Source organism: Mercenaria mercenaria, chromosome 3, assembly GCF_021730395.1.
Source record: "Mercenaria mercenaria strain notata chromosome 3, MADL_Memer_1, whole genome shotgun sequence".
In the NCBI taxonomy this organism is placed as follows: domain Eukaryota; kingdom Metazoa; phylum Mollusca; class Bivalvia; order Venerida; family Veneridae; genus Mercenaria; species Mercenaria mercenaria.
The window spans coordinates 57,097,442-57,116,696 of NC_069363.1; the positions used below are offsets into that span (position 1 = coordinate 57,097,442).

The following is a 19,255-nucleotide window of genomic DNA, read 5'->3' on the forward strand; positions in this document are numbered from 1 at the left end:
ATATGCGAATTATGCTGGCACACTGTTACTAGATGAAGGTGCAACACAGTTTAATAAATTGGGTCATAAAAGGTGAAAATATGAGAAAATCATCATTTTTATGATTTTGAATGATCAAAAGGACTATAATTTTATATTGCAAATATATAACGATTCACTCCATTTGTCTTCATTTTTTATGGTGATAGGCCAGCTGCAAAGTAATGATTATTATGTACAATCCCTAGTTAAAAGACTAAATAGTTGCTCAATATATACCGAATACTGTTGAGTCCTTTTCCTTGTGTGTAATATTATGTTGTTGGTGTATGGGAAGAAGTGGGTTCTTTGGGTTGAGCAGCTTCCACCTTGAAGTCCGATCCATTACAATAGCTTTCAAGTCCCTTAAGGCTTTCACTTGTATGTTAAAAACAGATAAAGCATCTGCCCCAGGGGTTTCATGGTTAAGGTCTTAGGTGCAGGAACTTCCCCCTGCTATAGCTGTCTGAAGCTGTGGCTACATTAAAGACACCACTTTACTTTGCAACTTCCACCTTCTGCTTCAGCAATTAATGAAACCCCTGTGTACAAATTGACAGTATTCATAATGATAGACACTGTTAGAGAAAGCAGTCACATTGGAAATGATCTTCTACAATCAGTGTCTTAAAGGGAGGTAATCAGAAACAATGTATTCAGTAATACTACTAGTTGAATATTTAGACTTTGGAGGAAACAATTACCACAAGTAGGATTTAACAAAAAATGAGCCGTGCCATGAGAAAACCAACATAGTGGGTTTGCGACCAGCATGGATCCAGACCAGCCTGCGCATCTGCGCAGTCTGGTCAGGCTCCATGCTGTTTGCTTTTAAAGCCTATTGGAGTTGGAGAAACTGTTAGCGAACAGCATGGATCCTGACCAGACTGCGCAGATGCGCAGGCTGGTCTGGATCCATGCTGGTCGCACACCCACTATGTTGGTTTTCCCATGGCACAGCTCATATACTGGCAGGCTGTAATTTATCTTCATAGTAAATGATGTGGTCTAAGCCACATTATAACCAAAGTCATCATGGGCCTTTAAGAGACTAACAAACTCTCAGACTGCTTTAACCCTTACCCTGCTAAATTTCTATAATGGACTGGTCCATCATTCAATTTTGGCAGTACCATTTATCATTTGAAGGGGTGTTTACTGAAAATTTGCAGACTGAATAGTGAACAGTGCTGACCATGATCAGGCTGCACGGATGTGCAGGCTGATCTTGGTCTGCACTGGTCGAAAAGGCAGAATGACTTGCCGCCAGCAGGCTAAAGGTTTAGTGTTATAATACAGTCTTACATTATGAACTGTAAAGTATAAAAAGGGTAAGAAGACACTTATATGTTGTCACTAGGAGTTTGAATTATTGCTGATTAGACTGGCTATATTGCTCACCTTACAAATTTGCTGAGTTTGGCTGCCTGTATTTATGTGTAGAGGAAACTACCAGGCCGATTTGAACTTTCCATCGGCTTAATTACATAAAAAAAAATGGAAAACTTTTACCAGCTGATACTTTAATAACATATGTTTACCCATAATGGTATATATATATATATCTGAACTTTCAAATTACTATACAGTAAAAAGTAATAAATAAGTTATAAACAATGGTGACAGGAGTTTGGAACAGATAAGAGTATGATTGTGGTATATTGTTGTTAAGAATGAATAAAGTTAAAAGAGATGGTCGTACTTATTTACAATCTTTGCGCTTAATGTAAGACTTAAAACATATCTTTGAACATCTCAGACCTTTTATGGAAGCTTAATGTTATGGAAAGTTGTATAAAGCTCGTTGAGATTAAAGTATTTTGTTTTGTTAACGGTTTACCACCAATTGATTACATTACATTGTGTTCAAAGCTGTTGCGACTTTCTTTTGTACAGTTTCTTGAGTCACCACTGTTTTTCACATCTGAAACTCCCTCTAGTAATATATGAAATATGTATGAGGTAATCTCTAAGAAATCTTTCGAAATAGTTTTTTGGGGGCTGTTTTTCTTTTGTCGAAGACATATTACCAGTGTCTTGATTTTTGCCAGTAGCATTGTAATTGGGCAATATTAAATTGTAATTTATTCTACTGGGAAATGTCTGAGTTGTTAATGAATGGGCCTGGACACTGTTTAGTTGATTTGACTGGAGAATAATTGATCGGAAAGTTTTGGACATCCTGTAATAAGAGATGACAATTCCACGCAGGCAGCTTGTGGGACAGACTCAACGTGTCTCGGGGATCAATAATTGTTTTTCCGTTCAGGAAATGGAATTGTTACGAAGCCTTGGAGAACACTGGCCTAATGAATGTAATGTGATAAAAATGTCATTTAATTACACCGTAATTAAGTTCTACATATTCTTTGGTCATTTGTTATTGTCATGCGGACATGTGATACAAGAGCTGTCGACATATTGCGATATGTAATTATTTCAAAAGCGCTTTATCTATACTTTTGATATAAAGAAAGTGGATTGTGATAAAAAGAAACTTTGAGCTTAAAGTTAAACTTGCATCAGATTGGGATAAAACTGCGAATTAAAGCACAAATGACAGATTGTCAAAAATTTTAAAGATAAAAATTATTTATTAACTGCTGTAAACAGTTGCATTTTACTGCAATCTACAGCAGGATCGTTGTTATTATTATGTTTAGCTAAAACATCTTCGGCGGATCTTGGTTTACATAACTTTCCTATGACGAATTGAAACAGAAACGTTTAGATTTTTTAATTCCGCTACATCACCGATATAAATGAATGTTTATTTGTATTTACAGGTGAAGCTGGAAAACACAACAAACACAACACCGTCCAAAGTTATACATTTGCGGAGCTTACCGAACGATGTCACAGACTCCGAAGTGGTACAGCTTGGTATACCCTTCGGGAAAATGTCAAACGTTTTGTTACTGAAACAGAAAAATCAGGTTTGTATAGTTTTATGTTATTTGTTAAAAGTATAATAAGGTTGGCACATACAGCACATACTGATGATTAATAAAACAGATAATTGAGAAGTTGCTATTAGAAATCTTGCATGTGTATGAATAAGCATAATGTGTAGTAGATTGCTCTTATAAATTAAATCCAGTTGCTTACTAACATGTAGATAAATTACATGTTTCGGTTATACAAGACATGGTGTGGCTATCAATTGCACATATATTTGGACATGTCGGTGTGCAGATTAGTATGAAAGCGTCTAATCATAGAATAGTGTTATAAAAAAAAAAACACTGAAATTCTTTTAAGATCTAAGAATGACAGCACTTTCTTTTTTCTAATTTTAATTAAGAATTTTTATGTTCAGTTTATTTTGTATATATAGGGAAAAAAACACTCATTGGTATCAAAATGATGATTGCATTCCAAGATGAAAAGAAAAAGTCTTCCTTTTTTCTCACACAAAAACTTCTTGATATCTTGCCTTTCCCTTCTGAGAGTAAAAAACCAACCCTACATTCTAACGCTTATTTGAGTGCAAGATGTTTTGACTAACTGTTATATTCTGGGAAACCACAAGTCCCCTCGTCTCAAATAGCTTCATTTGGGGGTTGTTTTTTTTTTGGAGGAAAAAATGTAATATTGGTTGAAAAGCAATAATTTACACATGTTTTTGATCATAAAAAGTACAGTTTTGAATATGTAATGTTAAGCGTTTTTTTTTTTTTTTGCGTTATGAAATGTTTCTGGTAGAAAGTCAATTTTGAAATGTGTCGGAACTAATTGATAATAAATGTGACTGATGGCAATTAATAACCGCTCTTAATTGTCATGTGAATCATTATCCCATGGATACCTTTGGGAAATTAAATAAATATTGCCTAGTAACCGTAGCATGGTAGCATGATCAGTTTACGTGAACTTTTCAATTACTAGGTGATCATATTGCAACATTGTCACTAGTGGCTGAAAATGAAGTTACCAGGAAAATGCCATAGAATGTGGTGATATTTTCATAATGAGTCTTTGACATTCACCAGCGATTAATGTAATTTTCTTCTTTTGGTGGGGAGGAGGGGGAAGGGGTGAGGGTGTATGTTAGAGAAATGGCATTAAGGGTAATAAACACAACGTATCAACCACTAACAGAATGAACAAGTCCTTTCCTGGAAGCCAAACTTTGATTCACAGCCTACCTTAAATGACTTAATAAGGGGAATGGTGAATGGTAAGGGCGTCTGCTGTGTAACCTGGAGGTTGTGAGTTCGGACTCCGCTGGGGTCAGCACCACATCTTCTCATATGACACCCGTACTGGTTTTTTCAGGATGCGGACTTGCAAGTAATTCAAATAATTTTGAAGCTTTTGTCACAGTCTGGCAGAAATAAATTAGTTTAACCTTTAGCCTGCTGCCGGCAAATGATTTTGCCTTTGCGACCAGTGCAGACCAAGATCAGCCTGCACATCCGTGCAGTCTGATCATGGTCCGCACTGTTCGCTATTCAGTCAGTAAATTTTCAGTAAACACCCCTTGGAATAATAAATGATATTGCCCAAATTGAATGATGGACCAGTCCATTTTAGAAATTTAGCAGGGTAAGGGTTAAAATAAATGATTTAGTAAACAATAAATTATATAAAATATTTCATTCAATTTTCCACAGAAATTGGCATATAAAAAAGGAATTTCTAGGCAGCTTGCTGAAGTTAATGAAGTAGTTGTAGAGAATGAGAGACAATGTGATAGAGAGAAAGGCAAAGGTTGAAGACAGAAAAGAGAACAATGCATCTTAAAATAAACATTTAAATAACATTTTTCTTAGAATGCCGAGACGTGCAATTTGTTTAATGCAAAAGCAATTTTGTTTTCTGCCATTCTCCAAAAGTGATATTCTTAGCGGGAAGTTAATACCTTGTTATGAAATGCTGTTTTCTTGCCATGTCTTGGGGGCTCAGGCTTTAGATAGAAACATACAAATGCTGAAGATGTCCCCGGGACATGTTTTATCGCAAATATTTTCAGATTTATTTGCCAGTCGGTATTGTAATAGCAGTAAATTTGCCATAGGCAGACAGTTGATAAAAGTTAAGCTTGTTGGAATCTTCATTTGCAAAATTGCATTTTTGAAATTAATTTTGTGAAATGTTATGATGTAAAGCATTCTGATAGAAATAAATCCTCCAGAAAAGAGATAGAATTTTCATTAATAATGTTTAAAATACGTTTTAAGACAATATTCTATGTAATTTAATGTTGTCATGAGAATAATATGTCTGTTTCTGCAGAAAACCCAGCTTTGTAAAAGAAATGCTGTTGGAAAACAGCCTTTTGACAAAGAAAAAACAAAAAACGCACTTAAATGGACAACATGATTGTATGCCATGAAAGTTAAGATATATATATATATATGATATATATATATTTGTTGCAGGCTTTCTTAGAGTTTGAAGACGAGTCTGTGGCAACAACGTTTGTCAACTACTACACAAAAATGCCGTGTCAGATACGAGGCAAACAAGTATATGTACAGTTCTCACAACACAAAGAACTCAAAACAGATCAAGCACATTCATTTCAGGTGAGAAATATTGCATTTTTAGCTCGACTATTCATAGAATAGTAGAGCTATTGGACTCGCCCATGCTGGGGTCTGCCTCTACCATGAAAATTTAGAAACCTATCATTGTACCAGTGTCATGTTGATCTCTACTTAAACAAAGAACAAGCCATCCTCAGTGGTGGTGTTGTTAACAAGGAGGTTTTGCTATATTGTACAGCTTGTATACAGACCCCAGGTTCACCCGGTACATAAAATAACTGCCATTAATTAATTGGATTACAGTTGCTAAATATGAAAACAAAGCAAATACCTGTATTAAACACAGCAGCTTTGGTTTACCAAAACTTTCAGAGAAAAAAGTTTTGTTTTTTTGTCGAATTCAAACAGCTGTAAATGGGCTAGGCTATAGGCACCAGCAAAAGTAAAAAAAAAAGTTTGGAATAATAACATGAAATATATCACAGACATATCAGTGGTAATAGCAAACATTATATATCGCAAAATATAAAACAATTAATTTCGTTTAAGATTTATGGCATTCTTTCTTCTGAACAAATTATTAAACCATTTATCAAAACATTTCTGAGAAAACATTTCTGAGAATATGTTAAAGTAGGGTTGTGCTACAATTTAATTAAATTTACAATTTATTTCAAATGTTGAACAGGAGGAAATAGTTTTAATAATTTTGCATGCTTTTACTTATATGTAGTAAGGGTTATATATATATATATATACATACCATCGGAAAGTAATAGTTCTAGGTTAAATCAAACCATGGTGGAAAAACTTCTTGAAAACTTCATGAAAAATGCATAAAATACCAGAATAAAATAACAAGAAATTTAATCAAAAACTTTGAAGAAAACATAAAATTAAAGTAATAAAAACTTTTTCTCTTCAGATACCACTTTCACAGTATTCAATTTCAAATCTTAAGGTAGTTTCTTTAAATTATAATGTATATTCTTGTTGAAAATGCACCAGGTTATCCTATGTTCAGTTTACAATTAAGGTAATGGGTTATCTTAAGTATGCCTAATGAAGAAAAATCTGGTTTAAGACAAATATTATAACTACTGTACCTCTAACATAAAGTTGTTTACTCGAGGTAAATTGATAAAATATAAAATTTGATCGTCAAATTTGTCCTAATGTACAGAAAAACAAAACAAAAAAACCAACGTTTTCTGTAAAACTGACATAGGCTTGTTTGTAATTCAACTTGATGAATATATTGACAACAATGAAGACACTTAACAGTTGAAACTCAGATTCTTGAAGTCGCTTAACTGGAAGAAATTTACAAGTTCATACAAAGTATCTTCTTAGTGCTCAGTTTTCCCCCATTTTCGACATTCTGCGATTTCGGTCGTGTTAAACAGAATTTAAAGTCCCTTCAGTCAAATTCTTATGATTTATATCTGGACGTGTCATAGTAAAAAAAAAATGGTGGCTAAATACAGGCGAGACCATGTAATGCAGATGCAAAATAAATAGGTACTATGAAGAAAAAAGCATTTAAAATTGCTAAGTACTCCTATAAAATATATATCAAATGTTTATGCCATGTTTACATGTACTTGTCTGTGAGGGTGCCACAGCTCATTTCGGGTTGTCGTGCAGTAAAATCCTCAATTCCTGGGATTTTGAGATTTTGTGTTTCAACTGTATAAATGTCTGCCTGTAGCTGTATTTGTTTGAATGGAATTAGCTTCTACAAATTTTTTTTTAACATTATTTAGTGCTACAGATTTTATGAGAATTTTCTGCAGTAATTAGTGGTAATTTAATCCTTAACCTGCTGGCGGCAGATGATTCTGCCTTTGCGACCAGTGCAGACCAAGATCAGCCTGCACATCCGTGTAGTCTGATCATGGTCTGCACTGTTCGCTATTCAGTCAGTAAATTTTCAGTGAAAACCCCTTTGAGTAATAAGTGGTACTGTCCAAATTGAAAGATGGACTAGTCCATTATAGAATTATAGCAGGTTAAGGGTTAATTAAATTCCATTTGATACATTCTTGACGGAGTTTGCACTAATCGCGTAAAATGCTAATTTTGTGAATAATAAAAACAAGATGTTCAATTATCAAGGGAAATCTATTTAAAAAGAATTTGGGCAGTGGTTTTACTGGTAGCTTGTGTCATGAAGCAAATTTCAGGGGAGAATCCTACCAGCAGCTTTAAAGTCCCGTCCCATGGATTTGAAGCAAAATTTTTACAACTCTTGCATCTTCAAAAGTCTTATACATTGTTTTCATTCCTCAAGTTGACCTTGAGGGTAAGTTTCATGCTTTGGTGATAAGTTAAATAAGCAAGCAACTGTATTTATCCTGAGCCAATGTATATATAGTGCGACACCAAAGCTCAAATATGATCAACTTCAGTTTGGAGAAAGAAAGAGTTCTTATGTTAAAATATTCAAATAAAGTAGGTTTTCTTGTTTATTTGGCTGAACTTGTGTTGGTGAATGTTTTCAGAATCAGGCTTCCCAGGCAGCTCTACAGGCGGCACAGCAGGCGGTGATGGGCAACGGGGACAGCGAGGGCGTGAAGAAAACAGTCCTGCGTGTCATAGTTGAGAATCTAGTCTATCCTGTTACCATAGAAGTTCTTCATCAGGTAATTACGAATGAGAATATGGTAAAATCATGAGTTTTCATGGGGGACTTATTTTCGTGGATTTCATGGTTGAGCTAATCCTCAAAATTTAGTTCTAGTGAAGTAGTAAAATTTCCACTCAATTTTTGTTCAATGGTCAAACTCAGTGAATTTATATCTGCACGAAATAGCCATTTGGCCAAAACGAAATTTTGAAATTTCGTACCAATGAAAATAACTTTTAGAGTGCAAAATCTCTAAAATGGACTGGTCCATCATTCAATTTGGGCAGTACTATTAACTATTCAAAGGGGTGTTCACTGAAAATTTGCTGACTGCAGACCATGATCAGCCTGCACGTAGGCTGATCTTAGTCTGCACTGGTTGCAAAGGCAGAATCACTTGCTGGCAGCAGGCTAAAGGTTAAATGATTTATAGCAGGAACTTGCATAGAGTTACAGCATAGAATAAGAAGTGGACACTTGCCTTTCGAAAACCAGTAAAAACCACCCTTGTAACTTGAGAAACTTAAATTTACCAGGTTTCACGTACTTCACTCTTGATTGATAGGTCTGTGCTAAAGATATTTGGAAATAATAGCCAGAATCATTAGCGTGTATAAAATTGGACCTGATGAACTGTTATATCGAGAAGCTCCAAGAATACACACACATTAAATGATGAAAAATAAACAGGCAAAGTACTACTGGGACTATCAAGTAAATCTACAAAAAGTGAACTCTACTGTTGTCGCATAAAACAAAGATTACAATTTCAAAAGCGTTGAATTATGTTCAATATTTCCTTTCAAAGCAGTGTAACATCAAAGCACTTGGTTAATTGCAGTGTTTAATGCAGTAGCATGAAAGGATTTCTTGGTGGCGAAAGCAGCATTTAATAAATGAGCTGTGCCATGAGAAAACCAACATAGTGGCTTTGTGACCAGCATGGATCCAGACCAGCCTGCGCATCTGCGCAGTCTGGTCAGGATCCATGCTGTTCGCTTTCAAAGCCTATTACAATTAAAGAAACTGTTAGCGAACAGCATGGATCCTGACCAGACTGCACGGATGCGCAGGCTGGTCTGGATCCATGCTGGTCGCAAAGCCACTATGTTGGTTTTCCCATGGCACGGCTCAAATCTGCAATTGCGGCAGATCAAATGGGAGTTGATCTGAAATCAAGACGTCATATTTTCATATTTCTATTTTTGCAGGGACAGAAGATAGACATTTGTATAAAAGAATTAATTGTAGTGAAATCACAGGAAATTTAAAATGCAAAAATCGATTCGAATGCTTGCTAACTGTATTAATGGGCATGTTAGAATTAAAATTAAATTCGCGGCATCCCGCTGTAGATCGCTGATAAAACTCTCTGAAATTTCAATTGATTTCATGATACTTAATTTCAAGTATCTTTTGTGATTGAGTTATTGGTGATAAAACTACTGGTTTATATTAGTGTAGCGGTGGCCAAGAGGTTTAAGTTCACTGACTCACTGAATCACTTTTGCCTCACCTCTGTGGGTTCGAAACCTTGCTTGGGGTGTAAAGAAAAAACTACTGTAGTTCTTTTCTAGATGGTTACTAGAGTTCCATTGCAGATAGAAGATTTAAATTACATTTGAAGTTCCTCAAACTGATCTGTCTGTATTTGCACTTAACCCTTACCCTGCTAAATTTCTTTAATGAACTTAGCCATCATTCAGTACCATTAACTGTTAAAAGGGGTGCATACCAAAAAGATATTGACTGAATAGCAAACAGTGCAGATCATGATCAGACTACACGGATGTGCAGGCTGATCATGATCTGCACTGGTCACAAAGGCAGAATCAATCGTATCCAGCATGATAATAGTTAAGAGATATATAGTATTAAGGTTTTCTTAATGATTGGATGTTACAACTTCATTAACATGAACAAGATGGCCAGTGAAAATTATACTCTGAGGAATCAGCAGCTGATAGGTAGTGAAGCTTAACTAGATGTTTAGTACTTTACAATTAACTACATTACATTGAAATTGACTACATTACATTGAAATTGACACATTGAAATTGACTACATTACATTGAAATTGACTACATTACATTGAAATGGTCTACATTTCAATGTAATGGTCTACATTACATTGAAATTGACTACATTACATTGAAATGGTCTACATTGCATTGAAATTGACTACATTACATTGAAATGGTCTACATTACATTGAAATTGACTACATTACATTGAAATTGACTACATTACATTGAAATGGTCTGCATTGCATTAAAAGAGACAACACTATGTTAAAATGGACTACATTATGTGTTAGGTTAAGATGGCCTATATTACAATAAAATGAACTCTGTTTTGTTAAAATGGACTTTGATATGTTAAAATAGACAACATTATGTTAAAGCAGATATTACCTTAACCATTAGCCTGCTGGTGGCAAGTGATTTTGCCTTTGCAACCAGTGCAGACGAAGATCAGCTTGCACGTCCCTGCAGGCTGATCATGGTCTGCACTGTTCGCAGTAAATTTTCAGTGAATACCCCTTTGAATAATAAGTGGTACTGCCCAAATTGAATGATGAACCAGTCCATTTTAGAAATACAGCAGGGTAAAGGTTAAAATGGACTATGTTTCATTAAAATGAATAACATTACATTAAAGTAGACTACATTGTGTATGAAGTATTTTACCCAAGACATACTAATCATTTCAAATTATACAAGCTTAGTCTCATAGATAAAATGAGGAAGAATTCATGAAAATTTAATAGCCTTGTATTGTTGCTGATGATTTAACAATTTGGAGAAAGAATGTGCAAGTAGGAGCTACAGAAAATGCTACACGAAAGTCTGCACTCCATCAGAATTGTTGTGACTCAGTGACAGAAAAAAAACGTCAGAAAACAAAACAAAAAAGAAAACAAGAAATTTACTCATAAATATCCATTATGGTTGTATCCATTGTTTTCCGATACGTTTCCCCGCTCAATTTGCATGCGGAGGCTGATATGATATCAACAATAAAACATGTTTTGCAGTATTCATGCTGCAATTTCATCTGGTTGTTAAATCATGAAACAACCTGAAACGCCGAATAAATTCTCATTTAACGGAGCCATTACGAGAAATAACGGATTGATTTAGAAGTTAAGAATTTGTTTCTGAATAAGTCAGTGTCGATATGAAATATTGTATTGCTTTTGTAGGTATAAAACTGATTGATGTAAAAGTAATATTACTGGAAGGTGTGTGTTAGATTTATGTAAGAATTTCGTAATAATCTTTTAAGTATTAGTTTAGCACTGTTCAAAACCATTCTTCAAGGCATCTTCTTGTTTTCCAAAAATTTGGTTGATTAACTTAAGTAATCCAATCAAAGATGTTTTTTTTTTAAAAAAAAGGATCAGCAGTAAAAAAGTTACTTTTTTTTGGGGTCTTTGTGGCATAGTGGTTGAGGTTGTTGGCTGTGAGGCACTTGCCCCTTACAGTTGCGGATTCGAAACCTTGCTTAGGGTGTAGTAATCTTTCATGTGAGGAAGTCACCCAGCAGGTTTGTAGAAGGTTGGTGGTTCTACCAAGCTGCCTGCTCATGTATGAAATAATGCTTGGAGGTCCCCGCCCCTGGGATCTTCCTTCACCATCAAAAGCTGTAAGGTCATCAAACGATCCATAATTGTATAACGTGACGTTAAACCTAAGGAAACCAAAATCTAGCTTAATTGTTTGGTACTTCACATAAGGTATATCCATGTTTGGTACCTGACATTTACAAACAAAGGGTATGTCCACATTCGTTACTTGATAGAGCGGGCTTTGCGCAAAACGGTTGTAACTTATTTGAAGTAAAGAAGGAGTTACAACAGTTTTACGCTAAGCCCGCGTCACTATGTCCACTTACTTGATTACACAATTTAGAGATGCTTAGTTTGGTCTAAACAAACTTCGGTTCTTGTCTAGGTACCATGTATCGTGGCAGATACTGCTTCTAAACCTAGTTCCTTTGTGATTTAGGTTTCAGTATGGAATATCCACTAGTTAGTAGTAAGAACGGTGCAATAGTAGTGCAGGGAAACACGTATATGGCTTAACCTTTAGCCTACTGGCGGCAAGTGATTCTGCCTTTGCGACCAGTGCAGACCAAGATCAGCCTGCACATCCGTGTAGGCTGGTCATGGTCTGCACTGTTTGCTATTCAGTCAGTAAATTTTCAGTAAACTTCCCTTCGAATGATAAATGGTACTGCCCAAATTGAATGATGGACCAGTCCATTTTAGAAATTTAGCAGGCTAAAAGTTAATTTATAGCAGGAACATTACATTAAATAAAGGTGAAGCCGGTTGATTATTGTTTTTCTTTTCTTTTTTCAGATCTTTAGCAAGTTTGGTAAAGTGTTAAAAATGATCATCTTCACAAAAAACAGTAAGTACCATTTTAATATCTTTTAATCTCTTATGTCGTAATACTGCAAATTAAATTCTGTCTAAGAAATATAGCAGTCATTTTCAATTTTAGAGAGATTACGATCATAGGCGGCGATCATAAATTTTACATGGAGATGAAATATAATTGAAATGCATATTGGTTTTGTAAAATGCCGTCAGGTTTTGCATATAGAGTAAAGTTATGTCAGTGTTGGTGTTGTTTAAGGAATGGAAATCTGTCACAGTGTGTTATATCCGATACATGAATTGACAGCTTCATTTACTAGAAATGTCAGCAGCTTTCTTCTCACAGCTTCCTTCTTGTGGCTTCCTTCACACTTCATGATATGTGAAATTGGATGATGTACGTAGACTCATTGTCAGTTATTATGTAACATTGGATAGAAATTATAGGATAAAGAAAATACAGCAAAATTCAGAACAAAATATCTATTCACTCAGTGTTGTAATAAGGGGAGCAGTGGTTTAGTGGGTAAGGTTTCGGCCACTCAACCCGAGGGGTCATTGGTTCGAGCTCACTGGGATCATGACTATGCCTTCTCATATTATACCAGTATTGAATTTTCCAGGGAGTGGCTTCGAGAGTTGTTCAAATAAGCTTGAAGCTTTCATCATAATCAAGCTAAAATAAATTAGTATAAACTAATAAGGATATTGATTTTGGTTCACTACCCCTCACCTCTGCGGGCTTGAATACCGATTGGATCATCATGTATGGTAGCCATCCAGCGGGCTTGTAGAAAGTCAACGGTTCTACCTTGGTGCCTGGCCTTGCTTAAAATGCTGTCTGAAGGGGCAATTTTGGGTCTACCTCCCATCATTAAAGCTGGAAAGTGGCCTTGTTTCCTGAGCTATGTTGATGCTACTAAAAACAAAAAGTTAACAGGCTTGCAGAGCAGTAATGCACTAAAAGAATGTTGTTTACGCACAATTGTGGTCTTAACGGTTGTACAGTTGCGTACCTTGTTTAGTATAACAAAGTGCCTGTTGTTTTCGCATTAAACTGTTTTTTTTTTAGTCTTTTATGCTTAGAACTTTTTAGTCCCCTTAGGATATGCAAAAACATATCAAATGTAGGTGCAGACAGATCTCTTTAATTTGCTTTTATTATACCCAACAGTTCAATAAACAAATGAAAGCAGAATTCACATTGATGTTGCTTAAGTAGATTTTTTATTTCAGATAATAAACATAAAGGCAAAACATAAAGGCAAAAGGAAAATTACTGGGTGTGTGAATTGTTTTCAGCACCCTCGAGACCACAGTGACACTGTGATATTTCATGCAGAAAATGAAACTATGCTATTGTTTTGAATCATTTCAGACACATTCCAGGCACTGATCCAGTTTGATAATTCTGTCTCGGCCAATGCAGCTAAACTGGTAAATATAGTCATTTTGTTACTTTCTTCATCAATTAACCTTTAGCATGCTGGATAAATTGTCGTCTGCTGGAAATGTCATCTGCTAAAATTGTAAAGTTCATTCAGTTTGCTCCGAAATTGGAAGAAATATTGTCAGAGTAGCAAACAGCTTGGAACCTGATCAGACGCCGATTTAATCGGCGTCTGATCTGGTTCCAAGCTGTTTGCAAAGGCTGTTAAATTCACCTGCAGCAGGCTAAGGGTTAAGTGCTTCAAGCCAGCTGAGCTGGTTCATCTGAACCTTTACCATATGTCAGTTATATTATTATAATAATAATCATATTTCAAAGCTACAAACATGTTTACACAACACATTCGTTTGTACAAGACTATTTCATTATAGCGTAGAATGATATTTTAACAGAGTATCGGAAACTGCTTGGTTTTTAGACTGAAATAAAGGCATGAACCACAGTTGCCATTTTCATCTTGACTTGCACTTTTCATATTGAGCTACAGTTGCCCATTCATATACACATAATTTTGTTTTCATACTGACCCACAGTTGCTTTTTTCTGTTGACCTACAGTTACCCCTTTCAGGTGGAAACCACAGTTGCCCTTTTCATAGTGAACCACTTTGCCCTTTTCATATTTACCCACATTTGCCTTTCCATATTGAGCTACAGTTGCCCTTTTCATAGTGAACCAATTCGCTCTTTTCATGTTGACCGGCATTTACCTTTTCATATTGACCAACATTTACCTTTTCATATTGAATGACATTTACCTTTCCATATTGAGCCACATTTGCCTTTCCATATTGAGCTACAGTTGCCTTTTTCATAGTGAACCACTTTGCTCTTTTCATATTGACCGACATTTACCTTTTCATATTGACCGACATTTACCTTTTCATATTGACCGACAGTTACCGTTTGTGTTAAACCACAGTTACCTTTTCCTTGCATAGCTACGTCTTCATGTTGGATTTGTAGAAACTGTAAATGTTCATGGTTAACCAGAAATAAAGCACACAGAGCAGGATATCTGTGTCAGTTACTATTGATATATCACTGAAAATTTAATTTTCTGACAGCAAATTCAGGAATCTAAATACTAATGTGATACGGGTTGTCTAAAAAAAAATCCCTTGAGCTTTTAAGGATCATTTTATAGAATTAATGTTGCAGTAGCTGAAAATTTAATCCATCTTCCAGTTGTGAAAGTAATGTGCAGTTTTTGAAGAAAAAAAAGAAAGAAACATATTAAACCAGTAGCACAAAAACTAACAATGGAAGATTTCCTTTTATTTCTGTAGAGATCCTGATTAAATTCTGCATCAAATGGGATTTGACCTTGCAACTCTTGGGTTATAAAGATCGCATGACGCATATCTGATATTGATTTGAAACGTAAGACATTGAAATTCCAAAAAAATGTCTTACTTAGATTATGCTGTACGACGCTGATAAAGGATTCAGTAGGGTTTATGTATTCTTTGTTTTGTGTTTTCAGTCGTTAGATGGCCAGAACATATATAATGGCTGCTGTACCCTGCGTATAGACTACAGTAAACTGGGACAGTTAAATGTCCGGTATAATAATGACAAAAGTAGAGACTTCACCAATCACAATTTACCTAGCGGAGACCCAGGTCTTGAGCAGGCTATGGCTTACGGCCCAGGAGGTAAGAGTGCAGTATATTGTTTTGTATAGGAAAGTTTGATATAGATTGGTGAAATCACATGTTACTGAAGATGTATCTGTTACCCAAAGATTTTAACCCTTACCATGCTAAATTTCTGTAATGAACTTGTCCATCTTCCAATTTGGACAGTACCATTAACTGTTGAAAGGGGTGCTTACCAAAAAGATACTGGCTGAATAGCGAACAGTTCAGATCATGATCAGAGTGCACAGATGTGCAGGCTGATCATGATCTACACTGGTCGCAAAGGCAAAACCAGTCGTGTCCAGCATGGTAAGAGTTAAACTCTAGAATAGTCAGTCTTGAGATAAAGGGAAAGTTTGTTTGTTTTTTTTTTCATAAAAAGTAAAGAATTGTTGGAAGAGGGGAAAGTGTATTTTTATGAAGAAGAAGGTATTACTGATGGGGTCAGGGAGGGGGTGAAGGTTGTTTTATTTTCATAAAGAGGATCACTGTTGGGAAAACAAGAAATAAGCATTTTCATTTTTAGTGTCAATTTCTTTGACTTTGAGAAAATGTTGTCCATTGCTTTGTGAAAGGTTGAAGACAACAACAACAAAATCCGTACTGTCAGTGTGCACAATGCTGAAAATGGTTGTTATATGAGCCGTGCCATGAGAAAACCAACATAGTGGGTGTGCGACCAGCATGGATCCAGACCAGCCTGCGCATCCGCGCAATCTGGTCAGGATCCATGCTGTTCGCTTTTAAAGCCTATTGGAATTGGAGAAACTGTTAGCGAACAGCATGGATCCTGACCAGACTGCGCGGATGCGCAGGCTGGTCTGGATCCATGCTGGTCGCACACCCACTATGTTGGTTTTCACATGGCACGGCTCAATTATAATTCAGAATTGGAAGTTTCATTATTAATTCTGGAACTCTATTATACTGTTAATTGTGATTTGATTGGCAGTACTCATAAAGTTGCAACATTAACAACATTGTCAGGAATGCTTTTTTCTCGCAAATTAAGTTTGACACAATCTATAAAAAGACCATTACTTGACTTAATACGGTGTCCAGACTAGGAATTAATCTGGGTAAAATTAGGAATAATGTGAATGAGTTAGCTGTGAGAATAAATCTGGTTAACTTGGTTTGAAAGTCAGATTGATCTAAACTTAAGTTCACCTTGGCAATAAGGATTTAAAGAGAAAAGGTTAATGAGATCATGACTTTCAGCTAAGTCTTTAATCTTAATCCTTTAATCCATTACATTGAGATCTGGTGCGCTTTTCACAGGATTAATTGACTTCTTTCATGTATTAATAGCAGATTGTTTAAAGGTTAGATAATCTGTAAATACTGGCAAGATTTTTCAAGTGCATTTCAGCATTTCAATTTCAGTTATAATTTGATATTTTAATTCTAAGAATTTAGATACCGGTATATACATTTTAAGATCACAAAATATTTGTTTCCTTAAAAATATGCCATAAATTTATTCATATAATTGATCTTTTCCCCACCTTCCAATTTTTATATAGGTATAAAATATACCCTATGTAATAGATTGGTGTGATACTTTAAATTTTTTTAGATTTTTTCACTACCGAATTTATGGTTGCCATATTTAGTTGTAAGTTGCTATATTACAGAGAAAAGCCCAGGTGTTTGTATATCATCGCATTTATTAGTTTTCGATGCTATTTCCGTATAAAGAAATTTGATTCTGTACGTGGTAATGTATTGCCGTATCTTTAGCTATATTGTCTGTGCTGTAATCGTAAATATCTAATTCAAGTCTATACCGTCTGCTCAGTTATATGTAAGATTCTTTGATTAAAATTCAGGAAATTAAATATTGAATAAAGAAGTAAGCCAACATGTTTTGTTAAATATTTCTGAAGGACATTTCAAAAATATTTCTTTTCATGAGTTACGGAAAGCTTGAATATTAGTTTTCTTGGTTTGTCAATAGCTTCAATGAAGTTAAATAAAATTTCTTCAATATTAGCTGAAAAAGGAATAGCCGTCAGCCGGTATGTCCAAGATCATACTCGTCAGTGTTTCTTCTCACAACATTTTTACCAAGTGATATTTTCTAAAATAGGGCAACACAGTATCTACATCATCAATCATGACTGAGTAAATTGTCCAGCAGATTTTTTCTAAGAGATATACAACCTTTCCTGTCCATAAACAAAAGCAAATAATGTAGTGTCTATTTCATCTTGTTGCAATCAGCATCCCGCTATATTTGCGAAGTTGAGAAACTGACCATTTCTGTCTCGTTTATCGGCGGCTAATAACAAGTTGCTTCTCACAGGATATCAAGGGTTTCTGTCTCGTATTGAAAACTAGATCGACTATTACGCACAATTACACAAGCTGAGGTAGTCATGAATTTTCTTGTCTAGATTCTACTTCTGCGACAATCTTTATCTCGTGAGATTTACAAGAATTCTTTCTTATAGGATTGTGTGAATCGCCGATCAATACTGGCCAATAATCGGAGAAGTCATTTTGTCCCAGATGTCACTCAAGGTCATTTGATTGTAATTTCACCAAAATTGCTGTCGACTGTTTGGGAGATGCAGTCTTTAATTTGTAGTTGACAATTGCCGTTACTGCCGAAAAATAATTCTTGCGTTGAATGAAAATTGTAGTTGAATAGATAATTGACATCTGTCTAAAAATTTATGCTTTAATTTTTAGTTGTATTGAAAAGATTGTTTCTGACATGGAAGTTCCTGCTTAAAATCATTACAAAATTGACCGTCAATGAAAATTTCAAATTTTTTTGCCATTGCAAGATTTTCAAGAATTGCACTTTGTGGTGAATGAGAGAAGGCCGTAGAACTAAGCTTTCATGCTTTAAAAATGCCGTAGACAAATAAGAGAGATATTTTAAGTTTGTGTGATGCAGAAGGGGTGGGGGATAGGTTCAGTTGAAAATATGGGAAGTTAATGTTTAGTTTTATATACCTTCCGTAACAGATTTCTTCAGTGACTCACTGTGTATTCAGGTTTTGTACAGTAGTCCTGCAGATGTTTAAGTGTATATATATGTTTTGTATTAGCTCGACAAGATAAAGCTCTTGATTATGATGTTGGTAAAAAAGGTGACGCATCAACATGTAATTACAATAGAAAAGATGGCGATAGAGGTTATGATAAGGATTCTGGTAATTTGTTGAAGTTCTACGTTTTCAGTTTTAAAATGTTTACATTTCGATAGTTATTTCCTTTTTGCTTTCTAATCAACCCCATTTCCTATGTTCCATTGCTTCATTGCAAAATTGTTGTATCTGCTACTCTATTTATTTACAGTTATAATAGTTCAGCACTCATGTTATGCTTTATTACTGGTTCCCGTTCAGTTTAGTTTGAATATTACTGGTTCCCGTTCATTTTTCCAGTTTAGTTGAGATAAATTGTTTATATATATAGATCTTTTGACTATTAAAGAGAGGAAAAGTTCTATAATAAGCAAAGAATTATTTGAAACCATAATATTATATTGTTTATTTTCATGTTACAGTTTTTTGAAGTGACAGCTTAAACATTTAAATCGTCAAAATTTTTATGATTGAACAATTGAAACATACCCTGTATTTTTAAGTGCATTTTTAGTTTTCAAGAATTTCAACCCTTT

At 35.1% G+C, this 19,255-nt stretch overlaps 1 protein-coding gene across 12 annotated transcripts in view; it reads left to right on the forward strand.

Moving 5' to 3' along the window:
• Window positions 1–19,255, forward strand: part of LOC128555649 (polypyrimidine tract-binding protein 1-like) — a 145,912-nt gene that overhangs the window by 96,564 nt on the left and 30,093 nt on the right. For 7 of the 12 annotated variants that reach the window (XM_053538652.1, XM_053538656.1, XM_053538654.1 and 4 more), the window contains exons 3-8: window positions 2,805–2,954; window positions 5,403–5,549; window positions 8,015–8,155; window positions 12,506–12,557; window positions 13,905–13,963; window positions 15,462–15,633. In XM_053538652.1, the coding sequence (XP_053394627.1) occupies window positions 2,805–2,954; window positions 5,403–5,549; window positions 8,015–8,155; window positions 12,506–12,557; window positions 13,905–13,963; window positions 15,462–15,633 (721 nt within the window). Of the gene's footprint in view, window positions 1–2,804; window positions 2,955–5,402; window positions 5,550–8,014; window positions 8,156–12,505; window positions 12,558–13,904; window positions 13,964–15,461; window positions 15,634–18,680; window positions 18,786–19,255 lie in introns of all 12 variants that reach the window. The other 5 variants (XM_053538661.1, XM_053538651.1, XM_053538655.1 and 2 more) reach the window with 1 other exon arrangement.